We start from the raw sequence: 11140 nt of genomic DNA, 5'->3' as shown, positions 1-11140 counted from the left end.
CATTTAGATATAAAAGTGACAGTGTTAGGGTTGGCAGTAGTAGTAGTAGTAATTAAGGGCATTACTATAGTATTAGTACTATATAGTAATTAAAGGCATTATTATTGTACTATTTAGTAGTAGGAATAGCGGTACACGGGCAGTCCTATAGTCGTCGAAATTAGTATATTGGGAAGGGTATTATTGGTATAATTTACAATATTGTTTGGTCCGAGTCAAATATGTTTAAATTTCAAGTTTGCTGTTTAAGCCATCGAAAAGAGATGTTTGTTGTTGGTATATATAGTAACCATACCATCTAGAACTATACATTTGATACTCGTAAAAAGCCGTTCGAGGCTCACAACTTCTTTATTTGACTTTGACACTTGAGTCACTATGATTATACTTTCGAGATTTACAACTTTTTTTATCGACACCTAGTCACTATTGACGGGAGTATACCTTACTTACCCTTGATCTTCATCTTAATTAGCTTCACTGTGATTACACATTCGAGGCTCATAAGGAGCCGTTCAAGACTCACAACTTCTTTATTCGACTTCGACACTTGAGTCACTATGACTATACTAATTTTGAGATTCAGAACTTCTTTGTTCGCACCTGAGACACTATTAATAATAGTATTGTTGAGGATTGTGGGGAGTCCCGCATAAGCTAATTTAGAAAATGATCAAGAGTTTATCAGCAAAGAATAGTATCTCCATTGGTACGAGACCTTTTGGAGAAGCCTAAAGCAAAGCTATGAGAGCTTATGCTCAAAGTGGACACTATCATACCATTGTGAAGTTCCGTTATTCCTAACATGGTATCAGAGTCATGCCCAATAGTGAGCCTCGAACAAAGGGTGTACTTTGTTCGAGGGCTCCAGAGAAAGGATTCGAGCCTCGATTAAGGGGAGGCTATTCGAGAGCTCCATAAGCCTCAAGAGAGACTTATAGTGTACTTTGTTCGAGAGAAGGATTATTGGGAGTGTGGGTACTCTTTGCATCGGCTACTCGTTCAAGTCAATTCAATGACACACACATGTACATATATATATATCCCATCAAAATCTCCGAACATGCCACTCAAAACAATGGCTTCTATATCTCCTCTTCTATCCATTCTCCCATACTCCCAAATCAAAAACCAAACATCCAACCTTCAAAACAAAAGCCGTGGCATCAACCAGGTTCCATGCAGAGCCTCCAATGGAGACTCCACAAGCAAATTTGACCGAAGAGATGTGCTGTTTGGACTGGGCGGACTTTATGGTGCAGCTGCTCTAACCAACCAACAAAGCCCTGCGTCCGCAGCACCTTTAGCACCCGACGTCAACAACTGCGAGGCAGCCACAATAGAAGGCAACGAACACATCCCATGCTGCCCTCCCAAAATCCATGATATCATTGATTTCATCCATCCACCACACACAACAAAACTCCGCATTCGCCCACCCGCCCACTCGCTTACTCCAAAGCAACAATTCAACTTCGAGAAAGCCATTCATATCATGAAACGCCTCCCTCCCAACGACCCTCGTAACTTTTACAGGCAAGCCGATGTTCACTGTGCCTATTGTGATTATGCCTACAAACAATTAGGCTTCCCAAACGCCGAAATGCAAGTCCATTGGAACGCTTTGTTCTTCCCATTTCACCGAGCTTACCTCTACTTCTTCGAGAGAATCTTAGGCCATTTAATTAACGAACCAAATTTCGTCATACCCTTTTGGAATTGGGATAATACTGAAGGTATGCAAATGCCAGAAATCTACGACCACCCAAATTCGCCACTCTATGACAAGCTACGTAATCAAAGGCATAGGCCACATAAATTGCTTAACCTTAACTACCACGGCGACGACAACCCTTCATACGACGTCGTCGATTCTAATCTCCGGTGGATGCATAAGCAAATGATAACGGACGCCAATACTGCTGAAGGGTTCCATGGAAAGCTACTCATTGCATCTCATGAAGCTAATGAAGAAACTGGGATGGGTACCATTGAGAAATCTCCTCATAATAATATTCACAATTGGGTTGGCGATCCAAACGCCAAGAACCATATGAACATGGGAGCGTTTTACTCGGCAGCTCGAGATCCGTTGTTTTATGGTCATCATGCGAATGTGGATCGCATGTGGAGCATTTGGCAAGGGTTAAAGAATGGGAAGGCAAGAGATTTTGATAACCCCGATTGGTTGAATTCCTCGTTTGTGTTCTATAATGAGCATAAACAAGCTGTACGCATCAAAGTTCGTGATTGTTTGGACACTAGAAGGCTTGGATATGTTTACCAATATGTAGATCTTCCATGGCTGCATACTAAGCAAACCCCACGTCTAAAAAAGCAGCTAAAAACAACGCAAGCTCCACAAGTTATTAAATTTCCTCAGGGTCTCAATTCAATGGTAACCACAACGGTGAAGAGACCGAACAAATTAATGAATGAAAAGGAAAAGAGTGAGAAAGATGAGGTATTGGTGATAGAAGGCATTGAATTGGATAAGAGATTTTGGGTTCATTTTAATGTGCTTGTTAATGTTGTTGATGATGGCTCCGATGTGTGTCCGGGGAATACTGAGTTTGTAGGAACGTTTACAACCGTCCCGCATGGTCACAACCACCGTGGAAAGACGTCTTTACGAGTTGTGATAACGGAGGTGCTTAAAGAGTTGGGAATAGAGGACGATGAGAGTGTGATTGTGAGGCTCGACCCTAAGGTTGGTGGAGACAAGGTCACCATTGGAGGGATGAAGATCGAACTTCAGCCAAAAGGTCAGTAGGTGTGGCGTTTCGGTTACTTTACATTGTCTTTTCAATCAATAAGGGCTTTGTGTTAATGCCCATTTCGTAACCGATCGGGTAAAGATATATATGATAGATATTTATAATAAAAGATCGGCCAAAGATATATTTAGTATATGTTAAAGCTATATTTAGTAAACAACCATATATATACCCAGTGCTTCCAAAATGTACTTTCTTCATTCTCTCTTCATTCTCTGTATTCTCTTGGTGTATAGACATGAAGTCATCAATAAAACATTTAGCTAATATTTCTCAATGAATTTTCTCTCTCCTGTTCATTGTGTTCATCTAGATCGAGTGTGCGTTGTTGTGCGATTCTAACAAGTAGATGGTAGATCTTTCTTCTGTTCTTTGTGTTCATCTAGATGGAGTGTGTGCATTGTTGTGCGATCCTAATAGGTAAATGATAGAAGAAGTAATAGTGTTTGAGGTAGCTATACTTGTAGTAGCAGTAATAATTAAGGGCATTATTATAGTCTTAGCACTCGTTAATAGTAGGAATAGCAGTAACGACATTATTATAATAGTTGAGATTAGTATATTGGTGTAATAGTCCAAGCCCACCGCTAGCAGATATTGTTCGCTTTGGCCCGTTACATATTGGCGTCTACCTCACAATTTTAGAACGCATCTACTAGGAAGAGGTTTCCACACCCTTATAAGAAATGTTTCGTTCCCCTATCCAACCAATGTAAGATCTCACAATCCACTCCCTCGAGGGCCCAAAGATCTCACAATCCACCCCCTTAAGGGCCTAGTGTTCTTGCTAGAACACCACATGGTGTCTAGCTCTGATACCATTTGTAACAGCCCAAGCCCACCGCTAGTAAATATTATTCGTTTTGACCCATTACGTATCGACGTCTGCGTCACGGTTTTAGAACGTGTATCGACGTCTGCGTCACGGTTTTAGAACGTGACTACTAGGGAGAGGTTTCCACACCCTTGTAAAAAATGTTTAGTTCCTCTCTTCAACAGATGTGGATCTCACATTTGGTAAGGGTACTATTGGTGCAATACATAATATTGCTTCGTATAGATATGGATAGGTTTTGTAAAATACAAGTTCTTGTTTCTCCTAAACCGTGACCCGTTGTCGCTTGAGTTTATTGTGAGCGTCCACTACGTCTCGAACCAGAACTAACAATCGTGAGAGAACTATATTCTCCTATCTCGACTTTCATCTCGAGCTTCTTGATCGTCTCGTTTTTATAACTACAAGATAACCACTATAAGCATGAGTTATAAAGCTCTCATATAAACCTCTTTAGAAGTTGAATATATAATAGGATGATGAAGCTTAAACATAAGAAATCTTTTGCATGGTTAAGAACTTTACGTATACATTCGAACTCATGATTGGTTTTCAGTACGTATTTCGAGTTCAGAGCAGTTGTATTTGTAAATACGTACATATATACGTATATACACGGTACGGATAGCATAACTGACATTAATTACATAATTTTTACAGGGTCCTATCCGGACAGAGGAAAAAAGTTAAGCAACGTAAAGGCCATGCTAGATATGGTGTAAGACCAACTGCTAATCTCGTATGGTTCAGTGATTTGAAGCCAAAAATAAGAAAGGAGAAGAAAATCATTGGTTCTGAGATTCACTCTCTATTTCTAGAGCCAATTCTCGGGTTAGCCTATCAGCTCGCTCGTCGTGTCCACCGGCGAAGGTGTAAACTCGGTATGCGAATTGAAACGCTTTCCATAGCATCTTAGAACTTGCAGTGTTCTTATTATCGGGTTTGGCTCCATTTTTTGCCTTCTCCTGTGCTGCTGCCTTCAACTCTCTTGCTTCCTTTATCAACCACAGAAATGAAATTAGTTCATTTTTTTACTTTTTTAAGTGCCAAAGTTTCAGTGAGAGCACCTTCAAAGCCAACTCCATGCAGCTGGAAGAGAGGTCCACCATTGATTCCTTGATCCGTATCAACACGTTGAAGTCGAATTGAATACCGTGACTCTTGAATCTCTTTGCTTCGTCGTCCTTGGTTCGTTCAAGTGCATCGAGATCTCCTTTAATCTGTATGTTTATAGCATAGTCAAAATGTGAGATCCTACATCGGTAGGGGAGGAGAACGAAATGTTCTTTTATAAGTGTGTGGAAACCTCTCCCTAGCAAATGCGTTTTAAAAACCTTGAGAGAAAGCCCGAAAGGGAATGCCCAAGGAGGACAATATCTGCTAGCGGTAGGCTTGGGCTGTTACAAATGGTATTGAGCACGAAACCAGGCGATGTGCCAAAGAGGAGGCTGAGCCTCGAAGGTGGTGGACACGAGACGGTGTGCCAGCAAGAACGCTGGGCCCCGAAGGGGGGTGGGATTGTGAGATCCCACATTGGTTGGGGAGGAGAACAAAACATTTTTTATAATGGTGTAAAAACTTCTCCCTAATAGACACGTTTAAAAACCCTTGAAGGGAAACCCGTCTAAAGAGGTCAGCATATGCTAACGTTGAGTTTGGACCGTTACACAAAAGCCATAGTTCATAGATGACATGGTGCAATATCTCAAGCACTTTTCTAAAAGAGAAACTCGTTAAAAATTATAAATTTAATCTTATATCAATACTTCAAAGACTACCTTAGAGAAGTAGTTTTCGATTCGATCGAGAAGCTGTCCCGCAGGCGAAACGATCTTCCAATTCTGTAACTGATTGACAATTGCATCTAACTTTAAGTATAACGCTGCTGCAGTCCTTAAATTTTCCAACTTCTTACAGGGAAATCCTTCAAACCTTGCTAGTACCTTCAACAATGAGAAAGTGCATCCTATTCTTTTGAATCACACTTTGAAAGCAACAATTATAAACATGGCAACCCACAATTCTTACAAACCTGTGATTCATCAGTTAAATTCTCCAGGACAGACTCCACGCTCCGGTGGAAATCGATCAGCTCGTTCATGTCCGATGACTGGAAAGTTGAAATTTTCGGTTTAAGCTGGTTGATTGCTTTTGCGTGGTTTTTAACATCTTCTTCAATTTGTTGGAAGTATGCTGATCTGAAACATCCCAAAAGAGACAACATTTGTGTTAAGCTTCCTGTTTCAGTGTTCTGTTTCTTTAAGATGTTTGTTAGTGTATGTATGCATAGTACATTACCTTTTTGTCATCTCCGCCAATGCATCAGCCATTCCTTGTTTTCCTCCGGCACTGCTACCACCACTGCCTTTTTTCCCACCAGATCCCCTAAGATTTTGATTGGATCCCTCCACCTTCCCTTTGAGTGTCCGGTACAGATTTCCCAACTGATGAGACCTCTTCAGTCTAGTAGCGGCTTTCTTGGAGCGCAGGGATCGAGCTGCACCACCGGGAGGGGGAGGTGGTGCACCCATGCCACCGCCTTGGGGCATTGGAGGTGGGGGTGCAAGAGCTGCACCCCCTTTTGAGGGCGCCATCGGTGGAGGTGGGGGTGCTAGAGCTCCCCCCCCTTTTGAGGGCGCCATTGGTGGAGGTGGGGGTGCTAGAGCTGCACCGCCTTGTAAGGACGCCATCGGTGGAGGTGGTGGTACAGCTCCTCTAGCATTTGATGGTGATGGTGGAGGTGGGGGTGGCACAGTCGCAGCTGCACCCCCATGTAAGGGCGCCATCGGTGGAGGTGGTGGTATAGCTCCTCCAGCATTTGATGGTGATGGTGGGGGTGGGGGTGGCACATCCAAAGTTATCAGTGTTCCTACTCCCTTCGACGGTGGAGGAGGCGGAGGAGGTATCATAGGAGCTGCTGCATTTGGGACTACCTTGATCTGAGGCAATGGTGGTGGAGGAGCTAGCTGTGGAAGTTGTTGAGACAGTACTGCATTTTGCTGCATCATTGGTGGCGGTGGTGGTGGCGGCGGTAATGCTGACAGTGTCGGTAGTTGGAGGACGACTGCAGAGGGTTCCGGAGCATGTACCGGAGTAGGCAACACCAGGGGTAGAGGTGGTGATGGTAATTCTGGTGCAGGCATCTCTTCAACAGCTGCAGCAGCTTGGGAATCTATATCATTGGCTCTCTCAGTAAGTTCCTTTTGGCTAGCTGCCCTGCTCAATATCAACTTCTCTTCTTTGATATCACTCACTTCCATTTCTTCATATCTATCAGCCTTTTGGCTAGCCACCCTGCTCAAATCCTTCTCTTCTATGGCATCACTGACTTCCATATCTTCATTTCTATGAGTCTTTTGGCTAGCCACACTGCTCGAATCGCTCTCTTCTTCGGCAACACGGACTTGGATATCTTCATTTCTATCAGCCTGTTGGCTAGCCACTCTGCTCGAATCGTTCTCTTCTTCGGCGACACAGACTTGGATATCTTCATTTCTATCAGTCTGTTGGCTAGCCACCCTGCTCGAATCGTTCACTTCTTCGGCAACACTGACTTGGATATCTTCATTGCTATCAGTCTGTTGGCTAGCCACCCTGCTCGAATCGTCGGCAACACGGACTTCCATATCTTCATTGCTATCAGCCTGTCGGCTAGCCACCCTACTCAAAACGTTCTCTTCTTCGGCAACACGGACTTCCGTATCTTCATTGCTATCAGCCGGTTGGCTGGCCACCCTGCTCGAATCGTTCTCTTCTTTAGCAACACTCGCTTCCATTTCTTCATTTCTATCAGCCTTTTGGCTTGCTACCCTGCTCAAATCCTTCTCTTCTTTGGCATCAGCCTTTTTAGAGGAGATGAGCTTATCATCCACAGCAGTCATTGATTCCTCAACGATCGCCACTCTATTCGGGGCGGGGCAGACGTTTACTCCATAATGACATAACTTGGGGAGCAAAAGATGCTTAATATCAATGGGGTTCAATTTTTCCACTGCTTGTACTCTAAGAGACCACAAAAGGGGAGAACTACAAGATATTTTCTCCTTTTCATAAGATTTTCTTAGACTGTTTCGAATGTTTGTAAGAACGGATGTGGGCGTTTCGGGAGAAGAACAGCAAGAGCTATTGCTTTCAGAGCAGGATTCGTTCGAGCTCGTGCTCTTACCAAACGAACTCGTCCGTGAATAAGAGGATTCCTTTGCATTAACGTAATCGTCCATCACATCAAACCTTTCGTTCGCCATACTAACGACGCAATCAATGATAGCCAACACAGATTCAACTACATAAACGAAACGCTTTTATCAACTACGAACCTAATATTCTCTACAAAAACACAAAAAACTTGAAAACTCACCAATTTCATTGAAGCTAGAGTTTTCCTGACATGATTTCAAATTATATTTCGACTTGTCCTTCCATTCATGATTCATCATCCACGAATCTCCAATCGATTTCAATGTCGTGCAGAAGTACGACAGACTCTGATACAATTTGCAATGATCATAACATTATTTCCTCGAGTTTCAAACAAACAACATCAGATAAATTCAAGAGTTCAAACCACAAGATCTTCGTAACATACCTGTTCGATACATGTCTCCTTCATTTCGGAATATTGGATATCCGAAATGATTTCCGGATAGAGCTTTTGAAGATCTTCCATCGTTCCCACCACGAGCTGCCAGAATCCATCACCAATGAAAGATGTTTCAAACAAAAGATGAACAAAATAGCTTCAATGAATCAAACAAATAGGAGAAAGTTGTTGGTCTACCAAAGCAATCTACAAGTTCTTGGATTATAAAAACATCACAAATAGTGTCGTTTTTACAACTCGGAAAAGTTCTTGATGCCTTAGCCATTAAGCAGCTGGAAATTTTACTTTCCATTAATATTGGATCATTGGGTGTCTTAAAGTTTCTCAAACAGATTGAACTTGAAGAACAATTCAACCAAAACTTACCTCATTTATAGAAGCAGAGGCTTCTAAAGAAGGCAAGTCAATGATATCTCTTAGAACCAAGATTTTCTTCCTCAACTCCATCACTTGAACAAAATTGTCTTTGCATCTCGACGATTTCTTCCTTCTAACGACTTTAGAAAGCTTTGATTTCTTCGAATATTTCTTCGACAATGCGTAGGACGAGCTCCTCATTGTCTACAAAAGAAAAAAAACATAACCCATGTCAAAGGTTTTTGGTTGTTTTTGTTTGATCTTACGTTAAAGCTTCAAAAACAAGATGAGGATGCATCATTAAGCTGAAAAGTTCTGAGGAAATGTTTCTAGGAAACCAAACAAACAACCCTTTATGTTTTTTTGCATCCAGGTCAAGTCTTCGTGTGTGCTGATCATCATAAGATCTGAGGGGCGCATAAATTTATGAACAATACAAGGAAAGATGAAAGGAAAAAAACTTCGACCTTATTTAAGCAAACCCAGTTCCCGAAAGGGCAGATTAAAAGGGAAAGAGAAGAATGGCTCTGGAAATGGATTGTTAAGCATTAGAAGAACGTAAGAACAACAAGAACAAGAACAAGAACAAGCCATGGATTTTGAATATACATATAAGAAAAAGATGCAACAAAAGTGAAGAACAAACCTCGAGGCCATAGGCCTTCTTACGAAACAGCAGAGGACCTAAGCCACACCAGCCACCGGTAGCCATAAAATGTAGCCAAAACAAGCCTTGAAAAGACTTGATTGGCACAAAAAAAACGAATCCAACGCAAATGAAATAATGGGTATGAAGGGGATTTCAATTTTGAACACCAAAAATCACGTATTCTCTTGTAAATCTCTCTTTGCTCAAAAGGGTTTTATGTACAAACAACAGAAAAGAATAGAAATGTTCTAATGATTATGAACAAACAACGAAACATAAACAGAAACGGCGTTGAAATGAAGCATTTGGGGTCGGATTGATGGAAGATCCTAATGAAGAAGAAGAAGAAAAAAATGAGCAAATGGAAATCAGAGCAGGGGAAGTTTGTGTATAAAGAGGGAAGGCAGAGGAGTCGCGGGGGATGTGAAGGAGAGGTGCTAAAGCTTTGGGGCTTTGATTCATAAATTTAGGTTTGGTTTAATTAATCCATTTGAATGACCTCCTAAATTACGGGAATTTGACAGCCAATTCCAAAGTAAACTGATTCTCCGAACTTTTTGGAACACATTTTTGGTGTTCTTCTTAACAGTTTCTTTGGTTTTTTGCTAATTTTTTTTGTTCCCTCCAACCTGATTTGCTTTGACTCTCTTCTCTAATCTACTTGGAAAATCTCTTTCCTTTCTAAATTCAAACATAGTTCCAACTTGTAAAATTAATACTCCCCATTAAATTAATAAAAATATTATTATCTTGGACATTGTTTCAAAAATACTCTTCAACTTTCAGAAATAGATTGCTAATCGATATTATCTGTTTTTATTAGTTAAGTATCACCATCAGCATCATGGTTTTTAAAACGCGTTTGTTAGAGAGAGGTTTCTACACTCTTATAAGAAATTTTTGTTCCTCTCTTTAAAATACTCATGTCATTACTACTTTGTTTCAAAAATGTCATTTTTAACTTTTAAAAGGGTATCAGAATACTTTGCTTTTCTTTCTCAGAAATACCTTAAGTTTTCAAAAAATTTGTTAATATCTTTCAAAAAAAAATTTAAAACTTTTAAAACATCTTTAAATTATTTTAAAAGCTTCAAAAATAATCTTAATATTGCTATAACGTTTGGAAAATACAATTGATCTTTCAAAATTAATATTAAAAATGAAAATAATCTATGAGATGTCAATAGATGATTTCCGTACATATTATTGAGGGTAAGTTTTTTTTTTAACCTTTTTCTACATAGATCAAAAGTGTTAATGCTAATTTAAAATTTTTACGGAACCGTAATGGTAGAGGTATTTTTAATTTTTTTTAAAAAAGCTAAAGGGTATTAATCAAATTTTTTAAGTACTTTTTTATTTTCTTAAAATTTTTAAGGATATTATTGAAATTTGAAAATTTATAAATATTTTATTTTCTTAAAAGTTTAACGATAGACTTGTTCACTAGGTTAGAACAAATATCGGACAATCGTGGTCTTGCTGCCGCAAGAGTGCGATTGCAATATTGTGCTTGTAATTAATATGTATGACAAACTTATATTAAAATCATAGTATCATTATTTAAAGCAGAATGAATTCTGAGTCGGTTTTTCACACATCATCAAATCAAGAACTCCTTTTTTCTTTTTTTACTAAATCAGTGGCATATTTGCACGAAAAAATTATTTGATAAAGTTACAATAATGCCATTACTTGATCATAAATCGAGAATTTAATCAAATACAAACGCTAAATGCTCTAAGTTTTTGAGAGAAAATGACCCATAATAGTTTTATTTCTTGTCATTGACGAGAACATTTTGGGCCTTGAGAGGGCCCTTTAAGCATTTTGGAGCCCATTCATTGGCCCAATTTTAATGATGTTTGATTTGATTATAATCTTTATAACTTATATGAATGTTTTTTTTTTTTTTTTTTTTT

The 11140-nt window shown here is 39.9% G+C and overlaps 2 protein-coding genes across 3 annotated transcripts; one reads left to right on the top strand and one right to left on the bottom strand.

Moving 5' to 3' along the window:
* The first annotated feature begins 1078 nt into the window (after nt 1–1078).
* Nucleotides 1079–3809, top strand: LOC111456826 (polyphenol oxidase, chloroplastic-like). Its single transcript, XM_023098845.1, has 2 exons — nt 1079–2840; nt 3800–3809. The coding sequence occupies exon 1, from the start codon at nt 1079–1081 to the stop codon at nt 2771–2773; it is 1695 nt and encodes a 564-aa protein (XP_022954613.1). The 3' UTR covers nt 2774–2840; nt 3800–3809.
* Nucleotides 3810–4123: 314 nt separating this feature from the next.
* LOC111456824 (uncharacterized protein At4g04980-like) lies at nt 4124–9459 on the bottom strand. 2 transcript variants are annotated; one of them, XM_023098841.1, is made up of 10 exons: nt 9216–9459; nt 9037–9096; nt 8579–8773; nt 8198–8293; nt 7970–8096; nt 5911–7894; nt 5645–5810; nt 5391–5555; nt 4680–4832; nt 4124–4607 (listed from the first exon to the last, which is right to left on the bottom strand). In XM_023098841.1, exons 1-10 carry the CDS (start codon nt 9279–9281, stop codon nt 4398–4400), a joined length of 3222 nt encoding a protein of 1073 aa, XP_022954609.1. In that variant the 5' UTR covers nt 9282–9459; the 3' UTR covers nt 4124–4397. The 2 variants fall into 2 exon arrangements, with proteins under 2 accessions (XP_022954609.1, XP_022954610.1); XM_023098842.1 differs by lacking the exon at nt 9037–9096.
* Between the last annotated feature and the right edge of the window lie 1681 nt (nt 9460–11140).

Source organism: Cucurbita moschata, unplaced genomic scaffold (assembly GCF_002738365.1).
Source record: "Cucurbita moschata cultivar Rifu unplaced genomic scaffold, Cmos_1.0 Cmo_Scf00019, whole genome shotgun sequence".
Lineage (NCBI taxonomy): Eukaryota > Viridiplantae > Streptophyta > Magnoliopsida > Cucurbitales > Cucurbitaceae > Cucurbita > Cucurbita moschata.
Note: the sequence above shows the minus strand (reverse complement) of the source record. Positions and strands in the feature narration are given on the sequence as shown.